Raw genomic sequence first — 23,721 nt, 5'->3', positions numbered from 1 at the left:
GGAGAAATAACAATTTGAAAGTGCAGTTTAAAACTGTGAATTGTGAAACTGAACTGGAGAGAGTGACCAGAATGTCCAAGAACATGGAATGAATGAATAAATGAACACATTTACATTACAAAGTTACATATATAGCTTTTATATACACAAATGGAACCAGGAGTGGTAATTACCGGTAATCCCTATGAATGAACGCACAAGAATGTGGTATCACAGGACTCTAGGGCTGAATAAATCAAACCCTAAACAGAGAAGGGGGGATTGCTATTGTGCTAACAAGCAGAATGAAACAAAAGATTCTGCACTTGGCGTTCCCAAAGTTTCCTTCATCAAAATATTTTCCACACCAGTTGGGTGAAATAGCAATGCTGGATTTAAAGGTCACCGCTCCCCAAGAAGCATCAAGATAGAAGCTAAAGTTGGTTCTGCACACACAGCCCACTTCCTTCCTACTCCCCTTGCGGAAAAAGAGAACAGATGGGGAAATAAATCAATGGTCTTTATTATGAAAGTGCCGTGCTGGTTTTCTTCACTCTTAATTTCTTGGTTACCTTTAGAGCTGCTGCATGTTGTCATTCGATTGCAAAATAATTTGGGGCAAATGGGTAACAGATAAGACTTAGAAGGGAAAAAGAAGAAAAGGAAGGCATTCTAAGCTAAGGCACCATTTAACACATTACTTCAGTTGAACAGGCAAAATGATACTGGGTGTTTACCGAGGTCAGATCTAACTGATGCTGGTTTTGTACTAGTTTAATTGCCATCTCTTTCTCCCCACACCCTTCCACTGCCTGATACTGAGAACTGGAGTTTCAGCGCCTTCACCAGGCTTCTGTACATAAGGCTATAATGGAGGATAGGGCTATCAATGGCTATGCTGTTCCTTCAAAGTCAGAGCCAGTTGCTTGGAATCATAGGCGTGAAGAGTGCTGCTGTTCCTCTAAGGCAGCGGTTCTCAACCTGTGGGTCCCCAGATGTTCTTGGACTACAACTCCCATCATCCCTGAGCTCTGGGTTTGCTAGCTAGGGGTGATGGGAGTTGTAGTTCAACAACATCTGGGGACCCACAGGTTGAGAAAGGCTGCTCTAAGGTCTTACTTGTGGATATCTTCTAGGTTGGCCACTGTGAGAACAGGGTGTTGGATTAGAGGGGCTTTGGCCAGATCCAGTAGGGAAATTCTTATGTCCTTATTTTGAGAGCACTGTTGCACTCAGGTCCTGCTTGGGAGCAGCTGGTTAGCCAGTGTGAGAACCAGATGATGGGCTAGAATGGGCTTTTACCTTATATTCCCCTATTAGAAACCTCCCAGCCTCACTCACAGATGCTTCTCTGGACCCCAAAACTAGTTTAAGGACAGAAATAGATGGGACCTCAATGGCACAGATGCAGTTGGCATCTTTGTTCTTGTGAGGTGTAAGCAGCAGCCACAATGGAGCCTGACCAGCTCTGGTCTGTTACAGGGTGGGTTTGGGGCATGCAAAGATTGTGAAGTTTTGTTCTCTCTCTCCCTGCCACAGTCCACAACTGCCCCTTAGAAGCTGCTATTTGCATTTCAAGGGAAGCTCTCTTTGCCTTGCACAGCAGGAAAAGAGTGGAACTTACCTGCCCCACCACTGTAGTTTTGAGGCTATTCAGGTGTCTTTGGGGCTGTTTTGTTTACATGACAAAAAAAAAACTTTTTTGGGGTGGGTAGTAGCAATGTGGTCCAATGATGCTTGTTGTCGTGTCACACCTCACCCACTGTTGTGAGTGAAACTTAGCGCGGCATGCAGGGGTGCCAACTTGAATAAAATATTTCAAGGGGGCCCAGGTAAGCCCTGCCCTGCATAATCAATCACAAGATGTGGCACACACAAACACCATTTGAATGGCAATGCCCATTAACTTGGCCCCTCAAATATTTTATTGGGGAGTTGGCACCTATGGTGGCAGGCCTGTATCTTAGCCATAAAGCCAGAGTTCTGTGACACTGCAGTGTGAAAGGAACATTAGAAATCAGTTCAGAAGTGCTAGCAGGAAAATGAACACAATACTCTCTGCTTCTGAATGCACCCTAGGTTTGCAGTGCGTACTTGAATGTGCTGTGTGTGCGTAGTACAAAGGACAGATTCACCGGTTTGCAAATGTGCCCACAGGCCGAAAAAAAGCTGGTGACCCCTGCTCCAGAAGCGCTGACGGAAAATATACACAAGGAACGATATGCCATTCCTTCACCAGGGGGCTCTGTGTCCCTTTAGCCTGTTCTTTGGCAGTGCGTTGGAAAGCTGGATGTGGAGGCATCCTCAATACCCAAACAACAGGCACTTTTTGTTTCAACGGCACATGCGTCATGTGCTCCTGCCCACACACCCCAGCACATTTGCCTGTCCTCCTGCTATCTCCATCTGCTACCTCCATTTCCTAGCCTATCACACACACACAGATTGGTGGTTACAAAATGCCATTCACAATGCAGACAAACTTTGCAAGAGCGACAAAAGTATGCAAGTATGCGATGCAATTTCTGCCGGTTGTAAGGTATCCGTGCATTAGGTGCAGAATTTGAAAAAGGTCTTGGAGCAGCGTCAATACTAATCCTGGTCAAGCTGCATGCGGCACAGTCGCTTAATGCCGTTAGCCCTGCAGTTTGGGCATTGGCATAGCAGGCTCTGATGGAGCAGGGAGAAATGGGTTTGGGGTTGCTGACCAGGGTTGGACTTCTGTCACTTTGGAAGGGGGAGCAGGGATGTCAGCTCTTCCCGTTTGATCTTCCCGAGGAGTAGAGAGCCCCAGTGGAAGCCGGGGAGGATTTTGATCAGCTGGGATGAGGGAGAGCAGAAAGCAGCACAGCAGTGACTGAACTGGAGCCTGAACAGGAGGGTGCAGCCTTGTCACTGAAAACCACTACTGTTGGAGGTGTTAGGTCCCAAATCAGGAGCCGCTGGGAATCACAAATAGGGAGTGTTGTTGTTCCGCTCATGTGTACTTGTGTTTTCCCCATAAGCATCTGTTGGTCACTGTGAGAACTGGTCACTGGACTAGATGAATCTTTGGCAAGGCTCTTTTTATGTTCCCAGCATGCTTTGCTCTAGTACGAGAGACCACACGAAAAGCAAGGAAGGCCAGGACACCAGCATTTCAGTTGGCTGCTGAGGGTTAATGCAGTCAGGCAAAGGGCCTCAACTTGCTCTCCCATCTTGAAGCAGCCCTTTGCAGGCTCCCTTCAAAAGATCTTAAATCCCTTCAGTAATGTCAGTGTCGGAGCCTTCCGCTTGCTCTGGGCCCTGGAGGATTTCACCGTGACCAGCTTGGCCTGGGCCACCGAAGGGATTTCCTTGAAGTTCACGGTGGAGAGAGTGTTGTAGGTGCAGCTGGCCAGGCCGTGCTTGGAGGCCATGGCGGCTGGAGGGATGAGGTGAAGGGACGGCTTCTCCTCGATGATGAACAAGGGGCGAACCGCCATGTGCCTCTCCATCTCCCGCCTCACCTCACGCACCGCCTCATGGAACATGTGCTGCACGGATTCAAAATCCAGGCAGGCCGAGACTTCGTAGAAGGAGGAGCCGTACTTGGAGGCCAGAGAAATCCCCTCAGCTTTGGTCACCTGCCTGAGAAAAGAAATCAGAAATGGTCACTCTCCAACAGACCATTTGACCTATAAACAACCCCTGCTCAAATGGTGCCCTGGGGATCTAGGCATTGCAAGACCTGGGCTAGGGACTCTGATGGTGGGTGAATCTGGCCATTTTGGTTTTTCTGTTTCTCATTTCTCATTAAGTTCAGTTCTCCACATTTCAGTTTCTGAATTTGTTTTTTGTTTGTTTGTTTTAACGTCCTCAAGAAAATTCATAAGATCTTTGTGTGAACTACTCCTAATAACATTTTTTTGCAAAGCATGCTTTCGCTAATATATTCCCTTCTTTAATGAATTTTTGTATGTTATTTCGCATGCATTTTTATGCACACTTCATGCTAGCGTATGGAATTTTGCACACGTTTCTTGGCTGGGGAACTGCATGGCAAAATTCAGAGAAGTGAGAATTTTGAAAGGTGTCTGAGTTTCAGTTTGCATATTTCAGAAAATGCAAATTAAGTAGATGCCCCTTCATAGGTCTGGCTGGTAGATCATGGGGTTCTGGTTTTCTTAAACTTGATTCAGAAAACCTGAAGTCCCCCAGCCCCGATATAGGGTGCTCAATTTTACATCATCATTTGAACTAAGCAGCCTGTTTGGGGAGCATCAGGCTTCTTCATCATTCTCATTTATGGGGAAGGGCCACAAGTCCATGGTACAGTGTCTTGCCTTGTATGCAGAAGGTCCTAAGTTCAATCCCTGGCATCTCCAGGTAGGGCTGGGAGTGACTACTGCCTGAAACCCTGGAGAGCTGCTGCCAGTCAATGTAGACAGTAATGAGCTGGATGAACCAATGGTCTCAGTAGGTGCCTGCTTCAAGCATTACCTGTATTGTTCCATGTCCAGCTTGTTCCCCACCAGGAAAACCGGAGATTCATGCTGGGCATTTTTCAGGTGCAGTGCTATGATGTCCAAGTATTGCTGGCTTCCCTCAAAGCTCTTCCGGTTGTCAATGCTGTAGACCACCATGAATGCGCTGGCCCAATTCAAGTATCGCTCGCAGCTCACTGGCACATCCTAGCAGGGAACCAACCACATGGGGATTATTAGTGACTATCTGGGTGGTCACTGAGGACAGCATGTTGGACTAGATGGGCCATTGGCATGATCTAGGAGGCTCGTCTTATGTTCTTAAATTGCATTTGAAAATTTATTTACCAATCCCATGCATATCCTGCTCTTCCTCCTCAAAAAAGAGAGAAAATTTAAATGAAATTCTCATGGGTGGCTGAAGGTTGTTTGTGATTTCATTCTACAAATCATCTTTCCAGTGGTCCACACTCTGCAGCCTTCTTGGGTATCCATGATGAGAAGGCAACATGAGGCAACTCCTCTCATCGGGCTGTTTCAGAACAGGAAATGCAGGCACCTGGGGAGGCTGCGGTATAACTGCCTCAGTACAATAAAAAGGATGCTTGTAAGGATCTGGTAACTCCCATCTTCATTTTAACCTCGCAACAAACCTGCAAGGTTGGGTAGGCTGGAAAATGGTGACTTGTCCGAGGCCATCCTGTGAACTTAACTGCTGTGCGAGATTTGAACCCGGGTCTCCCCAAGCCTAGTCCCACACTGCACCAAGTACGCTGAATGGCTCTAATAGAGTGTTAGGCTAGGGCCTGAGAGACCAGGGTTCAAATCCCCACTTGGCTATGAAGCACCTTGCACGGTACCCATAGGAATTTCACTGCCTCTTAGCCCAACCAACCGGGCAAGGTTTTTGCTGGGATTCAAGGAGGAGGGTAATCCATGCAGGCCACCTTTGGCTCTTTGCAGAAGAAGGTGGGGGGTATAAAGGCAACAAATAAATTAAACTTCATAGCTGTTTCCTCCAGGAATTTGTCTATCCCCGCCCCTTTAAAAGCAACTAAGGACAGCAGCACAACTTACAACAGCAGTGAGTTCTGCAAGTTGGTCACAGGAGTTGTTAGAAGGGCTTCCTTTTCTCTGTTCCGCCTCTACAGCTAACCAATGAATGCCACTGGGTGACCCTGCATTCTAGTGCTATGAGGGAGAAAGAATTCTCTCCATCCCCAGACAGCATGTATAATGTCAAAAATCTGCATCGTGCCTTGTTATTTCTAAACTGAAAAACTTTCAAAATGCTTTGGCTGTTACTCACAAGAAAGGTGCTGCAGGCCAGCTGCTAGCAGCTCCCCTCCTCTTCCTCCCGCTTTTGTCCATTGTTTGCAGCATTAGAAACAAGAGTCATTATGCAATTTGACTCCTGATGTGCCTGGGGCAAACTAATCCTCAGAGCCTTGTAAGAATGGGGCATTTTGTTCCTGTGCTAAGATAGGCTTGCAGGCTGGCTTTGGCATTCATCCATTTAATCTGTCATTTGGCCTTTCAAAAGAAGGCAATTAAAAGAAGCTTGGTTTTTAAAATAAACCTTATTCTATTTACCTGACTGTCCCTAATCAACTTTAAAAATATTCCAGGGCAATGAAGAGGAGAAAGAGGCAACTTGACTCCAGTGTCCAAAGCAGAGTGTGCCCCTGGTGAACAGAAATGCTCAAGTTCACAGTAAGACAGTGCATGAATGGTGCAGTTCCAAAGGGGTCTTTGTGCCAGGACTCTGTTCTCCATTACCTGGTCAGCCGTATCCATGACCTTCAGTAGAACTGGTTGTTGGTCCACCACCTCTTCTGAAGCATATGTGTCCTCTGCAAGACAATGGTTTTTAAAATGGCATTAATCTAGAAGCAGAGCAGCTTCTAAACCCAAACCCAAGCCATTACTAGGGTGGTCAACAGGACTGCAGTGCCAAAATGACTTCCTCTCTCCCTATAAACCTACCCAGACTCTGAGATCATCATCTGAGGCCTTTCATCATGTGCCTCCACTATTAGAGGTCCAGAGGGTGACATTGCAAGAATGGGCCTTTTCTGTAGTGGTCCCTCATTTGTGGAATGTTCTCCCTAGGGAGGTTCGACTGGCGCAAGGCAAAACATTCCTCTTTAACTAGGCCTTTGGCTGATTGACATCCAATGCCTTTTAAAAGTGTGTTGGGGGGGTTGTTCTTGTTCTTATTTTTATTATGCATTTTGCATTTTTATCTTATGATTTTATCTTGTGAACCGCCCTGAGACCCGTGAGTATAGGGCAGTATATAAATGCATTAATAAAAATAAAATAATAATAAGGAGGAGGAGGACGATATTGACTGGCTCTGCACCTTTGATAGTTACATGACCAGCTGAAATCTTCTCTTCTACACGCTATTAAAGCAAAAAAAATTCCTTCCAGTAGCACCTTAAAGACCAACTAAGTCAGTTCTTGGTATGAGCTTTCGTGTGCATGCACACTTCTTCAGATACACTGAAACAGAAGTTTCCAGACCCTTCTATATAGTGAGAAGGTGGGGAGGGGTATTACTCAGAAGGGTGGTGGGAATGGGTGATTGGCAGATAGCTGTAATGAGCCTGTTGACGACTCTTAACGACTGCAATAGGTCTTACAGGAAAAAGCAAGGGGTGAAAAGGTGAAAAATGGCTTTGTCATGTATAATGAGATAAGAATCCAAGGTCTTTGTTCAGACCAGGTTTCTCCATGGTTTTAAGTTTGGTGATAAGTTGCAATTCAGCAGCTTCTCTTTCCAGTCTATTTCTGAAATTCCTTTGTAGTAAAACAGCTACTTTGAGATCTTGTATAGAATGTCCTGGGAGACTGAAGTGTTCTCCTACTGGTTTCTCTGTCTTGTGATTCCTGATGTCCGATTTATGTCCGTTTATTCTTTGGCGTAAGGTCTGGCCTGTTTGTCCAATATAGAGAGCTGAAGGACACTGTTGGCATTTGATGGCATACACAACGCTATTAAAGGTTCAGGAGTCCCATCCACGTTTCCACCCTGCTACCCTCATCCCATCCCATTCCACGGACTGAAGCCAATTGGGCAAGCAGTTGACTCTTATGTCAACACTGGTGATGGGACAGAACATTCTGTGGGTTCCACACAGCTCTGTTTTCCAAAATGTTGCTACTGCCTGCTTCCCCCAGCCTCTGCCTCCTGAGTGGACCCCTCCTTCTGCTTCTCACGGTAGGGCTAGCCCTGCTTCCATCCCACCATAATCAAAGCTAGATGAGCAATTGGCTGCAAGGAGAAGCCCTCAATATGTCTTTTGTCTCCTGCCACCTGGAAGGCACCAGCGATGTGTCCTGGGCTCACAGGCTGGAGTGGCTGCCTTCTGCTGTGTCTTCTGTGCTTCAAACCTAAACTGGCTCCGTCACGTTAAAAATGCAAAACTAGAAAGTGTCAAGTGCTTGACAGTCATCTTGGTCCCCTTTGGACTGATTGGCCAAAACACTGGGATCTGGGATCTGTTTCTTGCTGAGAAAGGAGGTAGAAATATTGCCTGAATGTTTCCTCTTGAGTCAAGAAAAGAGATTGATAGATAGACAGCGATAGATAGATGATATAGATAGATAGATAGATGATAGATAGATAGATAGATAGATAGATAGATAGATGATAGATGATAGATAGATGATAGATAGATAGATAGATAGATAGATAGATAGATAGATAGATGATGGATGGGCAGGCAAGCAGGCAGGCAGGCAGGCAAACAGGCAAACATAATCTCTAGCCCCCTTTCCTGGAATTTCTACATTCAGGAAAGAGATTTGATAGGTCCAGACCTTTGTCACTTCTCTCTCTCACACACCCGGCCTCTCTGGCTTTCTCCTAAATTTTCCTCTCCCCATCCCAGTCCTCTGGGCTTGACTCAGAATAGCCACCTGCCAAGAATTTCTGCAAGATTACATCTCGACTGCCTTGTCACTGACACACAGATGAAGCTGTTGGCAGCCTGAGCTCTTGTTCTCTGCAGATGCATCAATTAGCAGGAAAAAAAATGGGAAAGATGCTTTATCCCAGGTCTGATTTTTGGTCCATCTGGTTCAGTATTGTCTGCTCTGACTGGCAGCAGGGTTTCCGACAGAGAGTCTTTCCCTGCCCTACCTGGAGATGCCAGGGAATGAATCTGGAAGCTTCTGAATGCAACGTGTGTGCTCTTCCACTAAGCCTTCCCTCCAGAATCAAGTGAGATCTCCCTGCTTGCATACATACATACAGCCAGACCCTTGGTCTATCTAGCTCAGTATTGTTCACACTGACCAGCAGCAGCTCTCCTAGGTTCCAGCTCAGAGTCCTTCCCAACCACTGGACCTCCTTCATGCAAAGCAGATGCCCTATGACCAAACTAAGGGCGATCCTTTGCCCCTCTACAGTTTCCCTGGTTAACTAAGCAGTGCATGGGGTTGCAAAGTTTATTCTGCAAGGACAAAAGAGCCCCTTGCTCCATTTTCTGAAGAGTTTCCCCCGCAGTCACCAGGGACCATTTTCATCTCAGAGGATGGGCATCCCAGAGGACAAGAAACTCCACACTGGAAATTCCACCCCACCTCTTTTCTGGATTGCCCCAGAAGCTGGACAATAATGACCTTCAAAGCAAAGGGAAAACTCTCTCAGTCCAATTAAAAAACATTTCCATGCCCTTTTCATTGCTCTGCTAAATGAATGCCCAGTGATTCATCTAGCAAGATATTTCCGCAGAGTAATATTTTCACAGAGACTTCAAAACTGGTGGAGCGGCATCCTCCAGTCCTTTTCCTTTTGTTGAAAACAAGGTTATAATTGCCGACATTTGAAGAATGAATATTTGGGAAGACAGAACCCATTAAAGTGAGGAGGCCTTCAGATGAGTTCCTGGGTTTTGCCTGCATGCATAACTCGCCATAAATCATTTGCGGCTCGTTGCCGTCCCCTTTGAGGTTGGCCTATTAAAAAAAGCAGCCCCATTTGCTTGAATGCAATCAGTGGGAAAGTATGCTGGAAATGTTTAACATTGGCAGCGCAAGGTAATCGTGAGCGCTGAATTCTGGCCCAGCCAGACCCATTTGTTTTTAGAAAGGAGACCCCTGCCAAAGTTAACACATTGCAGGTTTGTGCATTCAGATAGAGCTGTTTCTGCACCATTTAGACTACCGGTATGTTTAAAAATAAATAAAGGAAGAGAGGGAATCAGGTATCTATATTACTGTTTAGGCTGCTTTCAGAAGCAAACCCATGGAAATGCATGCCAATCATGTCCTTAAAAGTTGCATAGAAAAGGGACTCTGTATAGCTTATCACACTGCAGAATGTCAGATGCTGCACTTAACTTACCCTCAACCCTTAAAAACACATTTTCAATGCAATGGCTTGGAAGTAGCAACCAAACCACAGATTGGTCATTCGATCTGAGACCCCATCTGGACCATTGATTTAAAGCAGTACCGCCCCACTTTAAGCAGTCTTGGCTTCCCTGCCCCCAGGAATTCTGGGATCTGTGGTTTGTAAAGGGTGCTAGGAAGAGGGAATTGATTGTTAAACCATTTTGGGAATTGAGAGTTGGTCTCCAAACAACTCTCAGCACACTTAATGAACTATGGCTCCCCAGATTCTTTAGGGGAAGACATGGCTGTTTAAAGTGGGATGATACTGTTTTAAATGTGTAGTGCAGATATGGTCTGAATCGCATCTTCTGGTACCCTTCTTCTTCCTGTGTCTTCTACGCACTGGCGGAGGAAGAGGAGTGTGGGGGGAGCGCTGGGTGCCACACCCCTGCAGGTGGCACGCCCCCCGGGACACACACCAGCCCCGCCCCCACCTGCTCTCCACCCCCACCCCACCCCGGTTCTGGAGCATGAAGCTCCGCCACTGCTTCTACATACACCCCTGATTTACTGGTTCTTGGCAAAACATGAGAGGGTCTGTGTCTGTGGTTGAGCAGCAGAAGATGGCAATTTCAATTCCCTGCCATTTCCAGAAATTGCTGGGAAATCGAAACCTCAGAGAGCCCATATCAGTCAGTGTAGCCACTATCTGGACAACCCTGTAGCACAGGAGTGACTGAGATGTGGCCTCCCAGATGTTGTTGGACTGCAATTCCCATCATCCCCAGACAGGGATAGTCAGAGGTAATGGGAACTGTAGTCCAACAACCTCTTCAGGTTGCAAGGTTGGGGAAAGCTGACTGTCGCTGCCTCAGTGAAATGTGCATGGCATCCACAAACCTCCCAGCTCACAAACAGTAAAAGAGAGCAACACAGAGATATTTGGAGCCTTTCGTTTTATATCCTGGCTGCCTTGCCTTTGCTTGCTACACAATCAGTGTTTTCCATCTCTGCTTCTTCCCTTGGTATGTGCTCTAAATTTGGCAGTTTGTTTTGAAACAATGGTGGAGAAAAACATCGCAACTTAAAATACCTTGGAATATTTCCGGACAAGCTCTCCCCACCGCCCCATCCCGCCATTTCTCCGAGAAGGCAGATGGAACAGTGGCTGATGTCCCCTAGAGACCTAACAATCGGGTCTCATTTCTGCTCAATTATTACTGGACACTTCTAGGGCAAACAACCCACCCCCTTTTTTGTGTCTCTGATGAGTCCTTGTGGGTGAGAGTTGTAGGTCTGACCCAAGTGATCTCAAAGTACTATTGCTCTGTTCATCCGGGAGGCAGATAAATTGTCTTTGCAGAAATACTGTTATGGGTTCAGGGGTGCCCTACCCTTTCCAATTCCAGCAAGTGTTAAAATAGAAGTCAAGCCAGTTTCCTGATGAGGTAATCACCTGAGAGATGAGCCATTAAGAGAACAAAGGAAAGGTGACTCTGTGCCAGATACCAAAAGGGTGGGGCCCCTCCCTCAACTTAGGGATTGTTAGAGGGACAAAGCCTGAATTTAGGGTTGACTGAGAAGCAAAGCAGCAAGCTACAAAGCCAGAGATGCAGAGCAATAGTTGATCCAATAGCTAATGCTGTGAACCCCTCCAATGTAGGCTCAGGTAAACCATTTATCATAAAGACACCATAGTCTCCGCTGTGCCTCATTTCCAAAAGGAAATACGAACCCTGGGTGGTAAGCGCCTGGAATCTCACACCGCTCAGAGACTGGAGTGGCATGCAATGATACTTATTCTCAGAGGCACATTTAGAAATACAGTGGGTTGGAAGATAAGCTCCTCTGAGGGAAGGGAGGCACTTCCACCACTGCCCTTCTTTACCCAATTGAAAAGCAAACTTTTATTGCAAAGAATAGAGAGAGCCAGTGTGGTGTAGTGATTAGAGTGTCAGTCTAGGATCTGGGAGAACAGGGTTCAAATCACCACTGGGTGACCTTGGGCCAATCATTGCCTCTCAGCCTAATCTACCTCACAGGGATGTTGTTGGGATTCAGTGAAGAAGGGGAGAACCACCTTAAGCTCCTCGGATGAGAAGGTGGGATATAATTGCAATAAATAAATTTGCACAAGCAGATCTTTGTATTTTGAGCATTTGGAGGTAGATGAGCCCCATGTCTGACTCCAGATAAGACAGCTTCTATTGTTTCTAGGAGTTCTAAGGTTTCAGCCAGGGACCTCTCCCAGTCCTACCTAGAGATGCTAGGGATTGAACCTTAGACCTTCTGCATGCAAGGCATGTACTATATCACTCATCTATGATCTTTCCCCTAATGATGAAGCAAGATTCTAGTCCTCGTGGTCCTGAATAAAGGACTGGTTTTAAAATGAACTCAGGAAGAAGGGGAGGAGGAAGAAGGAGGAAGAAGGGGTGCAAGGGGAATCCATGAGATCAGAGCAAGGTCTTCTTACCTAGGTTAGGATCATATTCACTTATAAACCTCTTGGTTAGAAACTTCACTGTCAACGCTGAAAGAAGCCAGAGAAAGAGAGAGATACTTAGTTCCAGCAGTGAGTCCTCACCAGAAGAGCAAGATTATTATTTTATTTTATTGCTGAAATGGATGAGAAAGACCTCAGTTTTGCACACAAGGAATGGACCCTTCTGCTTGGGACACTATCCTGCAAAGACCTACCTTCTAGCCTGCAAGCAATAGACATGGAGTGAGAGCAGTTCTGCTTTTGAGCAGGTGCATGGGCAGTACCACAGCTGGGACTACTGTGTCAGATGGCCCCATGATGTGAGAGCCCATAGGACCATCACTTTGCTGAAGCTAAAGCAGATCAGGGTGTATTTGAGGAGTGGCTAACCTGTGGCCTTCCAGGTGTTGTTGAACTACAATTCCCATCGTCCTTGACAGCTGGGTGCACCGGTTGGGGCTGGTGGAAGTTGGTGGCATCCAACAATATCTGGAGGGCCACAAGTTAGACAATCATAGTCTTATCAGTGCCTGGATAGGTGAGCACCTGGGAACCACATGAACCTCACTTTGGGTTCCAGGATGGAAGAAAGGTGTAATATAATTGGGGGGGGGGGTTGTCCCATTTCACCACCTGAGGAGAAATGGGAATGTGCTGCTCCCTGTGCCAATTAAACAGGTTCAACTTTACAAGGGAGCTGAATTAAATTTCTTCCCCCTCCCTACTCCCAGGTCCCCCAACATCTCCTAACCTGATTTTCCAGATCCTTGACACCCCAATATGGCCACGTTGCATTCCTGGGGAAAGGTGTGGAGATGGCGCTCATTCGCACAGTGGGCCGTCCGAGTCTTGCTGAACATGGAAGACATCCTCTGGCTGTGGGAACAGAAACAAATTTGGGGACATCCTCCGGTAGTAATCAGTTCGTTTTTTCTCTTTCCAGCCTGTCCCGTTGAGACAGCCTCAAGTAACAGTCACACTACATATTAAAGCACCAGGATACCATTTTAAACAGTCATGGTTTCCCCCAAAGGATTCTGGAAGCTGTCATGTGTTAAGGGTACTGAGAGTTGGTAGGAGACACCTTGTCCCCTGCTAGAGCTTCAATTCCCAGAATTTCCTGGGGAGAGGGATTGATTGTTAAACTACTCTTGGAGTTGTAGCTCTGAGAAGGGAATAAGGAGACTAAGGTCTCCAACTCTCAGCATCCTTAACAAATTACAGCTCCCAAGATATAGGGCTGCCATATGTCCGGGAATCAGGCTCTAAAAATGGCGTCCGTGTGGATTTTTGCTGAATCTGCAAAATGTCTGGGGAAACCTGGACATATGGGCGAGTTGTTGTTGTTGTTGAGTTGTTTAGTCATGTCCGACTCTTCGTGACCCCATGGACCAGAGCACCCCATGGGCAAGTAGAGCGATTTAGAAAGGGAGATGTGCCCAATAAAGGCCAACAACTTTGACCAGATTTTCACTTTGGGGAATATGGCAACCCTAGGACACACTTCTAATAATTTTAATAATTTGGTTTTTCTTAATTGCACAATAAGCAGGCACGCTGCCAGAAGCACAAGCATGTTCACTAATTCCTTGGTGGATATGAAGTTCAAGGTAGAAGTAAACTGGGGGCAGGATACCTAGTGGACTGTCACCCCCACCCACCATAGTACACACCAAGCTGGTTTTTAATATATCCTGAGAAGTCCCTGCAGATCATTCCACAACCAGCCAGTGGTTACAGAAGCCGGCCTTCTCAATGACACTATGCACCCTCTGGAATGTTCTCCCTCAGTTGATTAAGGAGGCAGATATGGTAATGACCTTTGAACACCTCATGAAAACTTATATGTTGTTTACTCCAGATTTCCTGGACTTGGACTCTTAGTTTTTTAATTATCTGTTTTGTAAGCTGCTCAGTTTAATCTGTGATTTGTAGTTCGGGTCTGTTTTTCCTTAGCTTTTAGGAAAGCTTGTACTTTTCTACAAATTGATACCAATGTTTTGTTTGATTGCCTCGGAGATAATTTTTTTTTTATTAAGTGATATTTTTAAATAAAATAAATAAATGGTGTGATTTACTGTTTTCTAGGACAATTTCTTTCTTCTGAAATTGTGAAAACCAAGCTGTTACAACATCCCCCCAAGGCCCTGCTGTGCACTGTCAATGAAGACTAGAGTTTGTCCACAGAGCTGACATGACATTTTCAAAGTCTGTGATGTCAGGGGAGCCAACGTGGCAAACCTGTAAATCTTGTTGAGCTACAATTCCCATCAGCCCTGTACCCTTGGCCAGGGCTGATGGGACCTGTAGTCCAACAAGATATGGAGAGCACCATGTTGGCTACCCCTGCTGTGGTGTGTTCACAAAATCCTATTTGTGCTTCTGCTCAGCGGGCACGATAGGTTTCTTGATAACTTCCAAGCTTGCTTAGAAATGTAGGAACTGCTTTCTACCACACCAGACCATGGTCCATCTTGCTCAGTGCTGATTGGCTTCAGGGTTTGGGGCAGGAGTTCTTCCCAGCCCTATTTGAAGATGTCATGGATTAAACTGGCGACCTCCTACATGCAGAGAAATGTTCTAGTGTTGAGTTATGGTCACTCCCCATTTTGTCCATCTAGCTCAAGATAGTCTGCATCAGGGGAAGTGAACCTGGTGCCCTCCAGGTTTCACTGGGCTCCCATCATCCCTGTTGGACACATTGGCTGAGGCTGATGGGAGTTGTAGTCCAACGATATTCAAAGGGCACCATGTTAGTTGTCAGTGCTCTGCAATGAGTGGCAGTGGCTCTCTATGATTTCAAAAACGGCTGTCTCCCTGCCCTACCTGGAGATGCTGATGACTGAACCTTCTGCAAGCTAAGCTTGTGCACTGCCATTGTGTTACAGATCTTGAGAATGACCAACGATGACGATGGCGGGACAAAGAACATTATTTGAAGCCCTTGTTCCATTAGCAAAAGGATTTCGCTTGTGCAAAAAAACTTGCCCCTCTTCTCTCATCTCAGGTGCCATCCACCCTCCCCATATCTGTTTTGAAGAGTTGGGGGAAACCCCAGAACAGGTTTAGGGGTGCATGGGGACTGCAGTGAATCTGGCTGGTGGGTGGTGGTTTAAGGCCACTCAGGAACAGCTGTGGGCAGGATTCATGCTTTGCAGGGGGTTGGACTAGATGACATTCAGAGTTCCTTCCAAATCTGTGATTCTATGGGGCAAAGTAGAGAAAATTCTGTTGCACAAGTAGAAATTCTTGCACTAATAGAATGAGCGGCTTAGCGCAGCTTTGGATGCAAGTCAAAATGAAGATGTGTGTTCATTATGATGATGCCTCCTTCATGCCACTCTTCACTCTTGACTATCTCCTGTCTAATAAAATAAGAGGCTTTGAGGATCAAGTCTGGTCATCATGAAAAACAAGGAACATCTGACTCATTCAAGGACTTCCTCCAGTTCTCATGAGATGAGTTAATTTTCTTTCCTTGGCATAAAATTACACTCATCCCTGGCAAACTGGGGATCATTAAGGGATCTCTGCTTCCCACGATGCTCTCCAGGAAACCACTTGAGCAAGACGTGAAACCAACAGCCTTTCCTGCTCTTACAACTGTTAGCCAGAAGCGCAAATGTTCTCAAACCTGGACATTTCCCATTCTCATGATCACCTCTCTGAACTGGGTGTCACACACCCTTTCCTAGGTGGGAAGGGAACTCTTCAGGGCTTGCTTTGTGGACAGGGAGCAGAACTTTCTGCACATGCCCAGAGGCGCTGCCTGGTTTGTCATTCCTTTTCCATGAGCTGACGTAGAACCCTGGATCTGGAAACAGGGTCCAAGGCTAAGTCCAGGCGATGATGACTGGCTGAAGTGAAGCTCCTGTTTGCATCTCAGCTCCCAGATTGCAGCCTTACAGCTTTCGAGCTGACAAGGTCCCTGATTTTAAATCATTAGCGATGCACTTAAATGGTGCTTCATGGAGGGAGGAGGTCACTGCCCCAAGGACCTTACAATCTAAACAGCAAGCAACAGTTATGAGGGGAGGGGAGAAAAATGTAGAGGCTACGTGGGCAAAGGGTGACTGGCATTCTGTAAACAGGTTTCACACCAACACAGTAAGGGACATCTGTCAAAGCACTCCTGGGTGAGACTGACACTGACCTGGTCAAGCATTCTGTTTCTAAGCAGATCCCTCTAGAAAGCTCACAAGCCAAGGCTATAGCCCTTCCGAGATGTCTGCCTCCAATATCTGACATCCAGAGTTAGCTCTGAATATGAAAGTCTGAGAGCTGCAAATAGGTAGACCAACAATTCATCCCCTCATCCAGCCCATAATTCTCTAAAAGTCTGGTGGTGACCGGCAATATTTTAGCTGATATTGAGGCTGATAGGAGAGATGCAACAAGGCCCAGAGTATGCACCCTTGTTTCCTGTGCTCTACTCTTCCTCCTCCCTCCTGATCTGTTTTCCTTTAGTGTTGTGTCTTTTTAGATTGCAAGCCTTGTCTTTTTCTCCCCCCCCCCACCCAAAGAAAAAGACAATTGTAAGCTGCTCTGAGAACTTTCTTCTTCTTTTTGGATGAAGAGTGGGAGATTTAATTTATTTTGATAGATAATTTTAAAAAGTAACTAGAACAAACAGAATGCTGTAGAAGTCTAGACAACCTGTTCAAGCAGAGAAGACAGTGGGGCAACAAAAAAGCCCTGCGAGGACATCTATGCCTCAATCAGGGCATCTGCGCCGCATGCAGAATGGCATCTCCAGGTAAGGCCAGAATGTCCTCTTCCCGAAATCCTGGAGAGCTGCTGCCAGTCAGTGTAGACAATACTGAGCTAGATCAATGGTTTAACTCTGTGTAAGGCAAATTCCTATGCTCCTATGTCTTAAATCCACTGGCTGACTCTTCCCCCCTGCCCCATTCAACCCCACATGACACAGGTGCCATGCATTCCCTCCTTCCTTTTGGCCTCAGGGTCATAGGGATTTGGGAAGCTGCCTTATTCTGAGTCAGACCACCAGGTCCATCTAGATCAGCATTGCCTGCTCTGGCTGGCAGCCACTCTCAAGGATTTCAGAGGGAGGATGTTCCCAGACCTACCTGGAGAGATGCTGTTGGGGATTGAACCTGGGATCTCCTGCATGCAAGGTAGATGCTCTACCACTGAGCTACCAAGAAGTAGCAAAAACAGACCAGCAGCAGCTCACCTTCAGATTAAAGCTGGATCGCCATGGGACCTCTTGGCAAGACACAGTCACTTGACAGCCACACATCCACAACTGTTTCCACCTTCAGGTTGCCGAGAGTCCCTCTCCAAGGCCTCCCTCCCCAAATTGAAGCAGGGAGTGAGCAACGAGGAGGGCCCCCCCTTCTCTCTCACCGCTGGGAACAAAGAGGCGTCTGCTTCCACCCCACAGCTGCAGGTCACTCCGATTTGACTTGAATGAATGAGGCAGAGGAAGAGGAACTCCCGTTCCCTGAGACTTTCGCCAGCTGAGCTCTTGCCAAACTCCTTGTAAGGAAAGCTGCTGCCTCTCCTGGCCTCTGATGGACAGAGTTTCCCATCAGCAAAGGGCAGGCTTAAGAGGAGGAGGCCTTTTCTTCTGGGCGAATAATCAACATCATATAAAAGATGCCCAGAAAGGGGGAGGGGAATCTTTCTGGCTTCATTCTTAAAGTAGAACCACCTACATGCCCCCACTGCAGCAGAGCCATCTTTTTGAGCCTACCCTGTGTCGCAGGTTGATAATAAAGCTTTCCTGATATTTTCACCATACAATAAAAGGCACACACCCACCCACAACCCACACAAATAATAATAAAGAAAAGAAGATAGAAATAGACAAGATTTTCTCTAACATGTGCATCCCATTCTTTGTCCCATTCTGAAAAATATGTGTCCCCCCACCAGCTATCACCTAGGAACATCTTTTTCTTCTGACAGCCTCTCATCCTGGGAGATCTCCCCTTCCCTCTCTCACACAGGGTCCTTCAAACTGTCCACCAACTCCGTCTGTAGGCAATTCTTACCCAAATACAGGCTGATTAATTTAGCCAATTAAGAGATGAAATGATAATACATTTATATCATTCTGCATGGCAAGGAGAAAATGGGTAGAGACAAGGGCAGTGGCGTAGGAAGGGCGGCAGAGGGGGCGGGCCACCCTGGGTGCCCCTCTGGGAGGGTGAGAAGATGGCCCCTGCCTCCCCCCAGCTATAGAGTGGCCGAGGGTGCCTGCAGTCTGCATGGGTGCCACCCTTGCCTGGTATGTGAGCTTTAGATAGGGCCATGCACCTGTTAGAAGGGCTCCCCAAATTTTTTGGATGCATTTGGAAATCTAACAGGATATTTTGGGCACTACAAAATGCCCATTTCGCAGAAGAAAATGTGGTGAGGCTCAGACTCCTCTCCTCCAAACAGGCATACGCCCCCAAACAAATAAAACACAGAACATAAAGTGGAAGCAGGCACCCTCAACCAAATAGTCCCACCAAGGGCCAATCTAGCTCAGTATTGCCTACACTGGCTGGCAGCAGCTCACCATTCACACGTGGAGGTGTCACAGATTGAACTTCGAACCTTCTGCATGCAAAGCAGATTTTCTACCATGGAGCCACAGTCCTTCTATACAACTATTAAAAATTGTGGTAGGCATATTAGTCCTTGCAGTGGACTGTGCAAGTCTTTGCATATGGACTGCGCATGTGCCCAGGGTGCCCATAGGGACTGCGCCGCCCAGGGTGCCGGAGAGGGTTCCTCCACCACCGGACAAGGGTTGTTGTTGTTTTCTTCCTTTCTTTCTCATGACACTAGAATTTATGGGCATCCATAAGTTGGATGATTCAGGACAGAGAAAAGGAAGGACTTCTTCATACAGTTGAACAGTTAAACTGTGGAACTCACCCCCACAGGAGGCAGTGATGACCACCAACTTAGAAGGCTTTAAAGGAAGACTGGTGAAATTGAGGGAGGAGAAGTCTATCAATGGCTACTAGCCAGGAAGGCTGTGCTCTGCTGCCATAGTCAGAGGCAGGAATGCTTCTGAATGCCAGTGGCTGTGAATCGCAGGAGGTCCTGCTTGTGGGTTTCCTACAGGCCTCTGGTTGGCCACTGTGAAACCAGGATGCTGGGCTGGATGGGCGTTTGGTCTGATCCAGCAGGCTCTACTTACATCCTTATTTTTTCAAAGTTTGGAGTGAGCACTTGCCAGCTCTTTATTTGGACAGCTCAATCACGGTAAGCGAAGCGAAGGCAGCAGCATCGAGAGATGGCTAGGCTCAGGGAAGTGACCCCGACGGCATCTGTCGCCAGGGCAGGGAGGACTTTGCAAAGCAACGAGCATAAATATTTAGGAAGGTAAAAGCATTGCCATTCCTTTCGTCATGCCAACATGCGCCTTTGGGTTGGCGTCTCTGTTTTGTTTTCTATTCCTGGAGTCAGAGCAGGGCTCCTCTTGGCTTGTGTTTTGCATGCAGAAGGTCCCAGGTTCAGACCCCAAGAGCTCCAGTTAGAAGGACCAGAACTTGTCAGGCCAGGAGAGAGCTCAGTCTTTCAGAGAGACACTTCTTGTCTGCGTAGGCAGAAGCAGCTCAAGGCTCGGCGAACTAACAGAGGATGGGGACTCCCATTGCTGGACTCCCATCAGCCCAAACCGGCATAGGAGTCAGGGAAGATGGGAATTGCAGAATCAGAGAATTGTAGAGCTGGAAGGGACCCTGAGAGTCATCTAGTCCAACCCCCTGCAATGCAGGAATCTTTTGCCCAACTTAAGGCTCAAACCCATAACCCTGAGATTAAGAGTCTCATGCTCTACAGACTGAGCTATCCCAGGTATCCTTCCTATTCCAGCAATATCTGGAAGGAGCTATGTACGCTGGCTATGCCTGGACTAATGGTCTGTTTTGCTGGCAGCTCTGCTGACAAGAGTGTCCCCTGAGGACAGTTGCAAGTCATGGGAGAGGTCAAGGCTTGCTTGCAAGTGGAAACTGTTCAGTGTGCAGCAACACCACATCGCAGGGAGCGTGCTCAGTGGATTGTTCGACACACATGTAAAAGCACTTGCCTTGTACGCGAGTTTTAAGTTAGGGCCATGCACCTGTTAGAGCAGGGCTCCCCAACTTTTTTGGATGCATTTGGAAATCTAACAGTATGTTTGGGGCACTACAAAATGCCCATTTCACAGAAGGAAAAGTGGTGAGGCTCAGACTCCCCTCCTCCAAACAGGCATACGCACCCAAACAAATAAAACGCAGAACATAAAGTGGAAGCAGGCAACCCCCCAAGCAGGCACCCCAACCAAATAGCCCCACCAAGGGCCAATCTAGCTCAATATTGCCTACACTGGCTGGCAGCAGCTCACCATTCACACTTGGAGGTGTCACAGATTGAACTTCGAACCTTCTGCATGCAAAGCAGATTTTCTACCATGGAGCCACAGTACAGTAGTTCTACACAACTATTAAAAATTGTGGTAGGCATATTAGTCCTTGCGGTGGATGCTGCTGTTGATTTGGATCCTGCAGTCCTCCTTAGCATCTCCTCACTCTATCTGCCTAGCTTTAGCACAGCCTTCCCCAACCTGGTGCCTTCTGGCTGTTTTGGACTACACCTCCCATCAGCCCCGGCCAAGATGGCCATGCTGGTTGGGGCTCATGGGAGTTGTAGTGCAAAGCAGCTGGAGGGCACTTCCCACTTCCCCCGACATTCTTACAGGGATACAAGGGCGCCAACCTGGGCCTCAGGTTATGGGTGCCCAATGGCGCCTGCGACGTCATGTGACACCATGATGTCATAAGAACATAAGAGCTTGATGGGTCTGGCCAGGGACCCGTCTAGTCCAGCATCCAGGACCTGAGCACAAGAGCCCCTCCTGAGGTTTCCAGCAACTGGGGAGGCAGAACATGGACATAGTGGCTAGCAGCCATTGACAACCTTCTCCATGAATTTGTCTAATTCATTCATTCATTCATTCATTCATTCATTCATTCATTCATACATACATACACATATACATACATACATACATACATACATATATACATACATACATACAGTGGCTTTTTCCCTAACAGGAATTCAAGGCAGGCTATAGATAAGAACAAGTCACAACATGGGGGGGGGGGAACAGTAATTAAAAGCCATTAAGCATTAATAGAATTAAAACTACTGATGATTACCATAAAAACAGCATGTATAGTAAAGCAGTAGTAAAACAGTAGTTGTAGTAAAGCAGTAGTAAAGAAGTAAAGGTGTAATAACATTATAGTTCAGTACTAAAGTTATGGTAAAGTGATAGTAAAGTTGTAGTGACATTGGAAAGCTGACCCAAGTGGCTGGGGCTACCCAGTCAGACGGGCAGCATATATATAGTAAAGCTGTAGTAAAGCAGCAGCAGTAGTAAAACAGTAGTAGTAATAGTAATAATAATAGTAAAGCAGTAGTATTAAACCAGTGGGGAAATAGTAGCAGTAAAGGAGTAGTAAAGTTGTAGTAAAGTTGTATTAGAGTCGTAAGTAAAATGGTATCAAAGTAGTACTAGTAAAGTAGTAGAAAAGTATTGTAGTAGTAGTAGTATAGGCTGCCCCTATTTTCACCAGAGAAATGTTGTAGGGTATGCACTGCTGTCAGAGGTCTCCGTCTTGCTTTGACAAGATGCAATTATGGGGGGGGGGGGAGACACCACAGACAAGAGGAACACAGATAAGAGTGGAGTGCTCTGCAGTGACATCATATGGATTCTCCATAAGGAATGACCAAGCAAATGATGTCCTAAACGACCAGCGTGGAATCGGACAAAGAAGAGGAGAGGAGGGAAAGGGACGCTCTATCACACTTTGTTGCTCACGAATTCTGGCAGACATCCTCCTCCTTCTGACACGGCAGGCTAAACACTGGAAGATTTACTTGAGTGCGTGTGCGATCTAATTGCAGCCATAAAACCTCCTGGAATGAAAAAGAGGAAACTGGGACACTTAATCTTCTTCCCTGCAAGGAGAAGGGTTGGGGAGATTCACTCTCAGGGAAGGCAGCAGCGGAAAGAAGAAAACCCAGCGGCCGGTAGCAGAGCTGAGCCAAAATTTCTCAAAAGGCGTTTTTCCTGAGAATTGCTTCCTTCCACCTTCAACATTACTATTTACTAAATTTATATAACACCCTTCAGCCGTAGATCACAGTTTACAAAACAGAATCACAAAATGCATAAAATAATAATAATAATAATATTACCAATGCCCACCACAGTTTAAAAGGCTGTAGAATTTTTAAAAGCCAAAGTCCTTGTTGAAGAGGAATGTTTTTGCTTGGTGGCTAAAGATATGTACCAATGGGATCAGCTGAGTCTCCCTGGAGAGAACATTCCACAAATGCATAAACTGGGGGCCACAGGACAAGGCTAGGGGGCCACAGAGGAAAGTGAGAAGTGAAGAAAAAATAATTGTTTAAAATCCTGATTGGCTGGCTATCCACTTGGCCAATCACAAGCGGGTAAGGGGGCAGCCAACCAGGGACTAGCACTCCTTTTTTCCATGTGTGTGTTTTTATAGAGCAGTCCTGGTTTCTTTCCAGTGGGAGAGGGCAATCGCTGAGGCTCCCATTTTGACCAGCAGAGCCCACAATCCAGAACCCCCAGGTGGGATGGCAATGGGTAGGGCTGGGTGAGCCATTGCTGCCACCAGTTCTGGACCCGGTGGCAGCCTGGGCCTGACTCTGCAAGGTGCAGGGTGTGATCCACCCCAGCACTTAGAGGATCAGGGCCTTCGGATGTTGCCAAGAGGCGCAGGGCCTGTCGGTGGCATCGGCCCAGTTCTTCAAGGTACGGGGTGAAATCTGCCCCAGTGCCTAGCCGAGCAAGGTCATTTGGTGCTGCTGACTTGCATCTAGAAAATCACTAAGTATCTACTACTCAGAAGAAAGCCACGCTGATTTCAGTGGGCCTTACTCCCAGGTAAGGGTGTGGGGGGCTATAGTGGTTTATCTAGGCGGCCAGGGCTCCTCCGGATGACAAGATCTTTTTGCACCAGGTCAGCGAGGACCACTTGCTTTTTAAAAATTCTCCTATACAGTGGTACCTCAGGTTAAGTACTTAATTCGTTCCGGAGGTCCGTACTTAACCTGAAACTGTTCTTAACCTGAAGCACCACTTTAGCTAATGGAGCCTCCCACTGCCGCTGCGCCACCGGAGCACAATTTCTGTTCTCATCCTGAACAAAGTTCTTAACCCAAGGTACTATTTCTGGGTTAGCGGAGTCTGTAACCTGAAGCGTATGTAACCTGAAGCGTATGTAACCTGAGGTACCACTGTATATACAGAACTCCCTGTGTGCCTTTTTGGACTGTATCTGGAGGTTTTCCCCTCTGTCTCAAATAACTGCAGTCTAATAAGTGTTGTTTACTTTTCATAATACATAGAAGATGGATCTCCCTCAGGAGGTCTCTGCTTCCTTGGAGATTTCTAAGCAGAGGTTGGATGGCCATCTG

At 46.8% G+C, this 23,721-nt stretch overlaps 1 protein-coding gene and 1 long non-coding RNA gene across 3 annotated transcripts in view; one reads left to right on the top strand and one right to left on the bottom strand.

Annotated features, from left to right (window-relative positions):
- The window catches only part of LOC310831985, a 372,207-nt gene that overhangs the window by 338,175 nt on the left and 10,311 nt on the right, over window positions 1–23,721 (top strand). The window lies entirely within an intron of this gene.
- On the bottom strand, window positions 124–17,930 carry RASL12 (RAS like family 12). 2 transcript variants are annotated; one of them, XR_014558049.1, is made up of 7 exons: window positions 17,453–17,930; window positions 13,007–13,131; window positions 12,247–12,303; window positions 6,204–6,277; window positions 4,441–4,631; window positions 1,099–3,588; window positions 124–960 (listed from the first exon to the last, which is right to left on the bottom strand). XR_014558049.1 is itself a non-coding variant. In XM_083713282.1 (6 exons), the coding sequence occupies exons 2-6, from the start codon at window positions 13,122–13,124 to the stop codon at window positions 3,204–3,206; spliced, it is 825 nt and encodes a 274-aa protein (XP_083569408.1). In that variant the 5' UTR covers window positions 13,125–13,131; window positions 17,453–17,930; the 3' UTR covers window positions 124–3,203. The 2 variants fall into 2 exon arrangements, 1 of the variants encoding a protein (XP_083569408.1); XM_083713282.1 differs by having other exon boundaries at window positions 124–3,588.

This window comes from Podarcis gaigeae (assembly GCF_964106915.1).
Source record: "Podarcis gaigeae genome assembly, chromosome: 14".
Classification (NCBI taxonomy): domain Eukaryota; kingdom Metazoa; phylum Chordata; class Lepidosauria; order Squamata; family Lacertidae; genus Podarcis; species Podarcis gaigeae.
This window is presented reverse-complemented; position numbering and strand designations above follow the sequence as displayed.

Bases quoted from the DNA above. Each gene is read 5' to 3' on its own strand.
- RASL12 (XM_083713282.1), bottom strand. From the start codon at position 13,124: ATGTCTTCCATGTTCAGCAAGACTCGGACGGCCCACTGTGCGAATGAG. The intron at 12,304-13,006 runs GTTAGGAGATGT...GGCTTCTTTCAG, and splicing joins TCAAGGATCTGGAAAATCAG to CGTTGACAGTGAAGTTTCTA. The intron at 3,589-4,440 runs GTAATGCTTGAA...TTCTTTTCTCAG, and splicing joins CTGGACATGGAACAATACAG to GCAGGTGACCAAAGCTGAGG.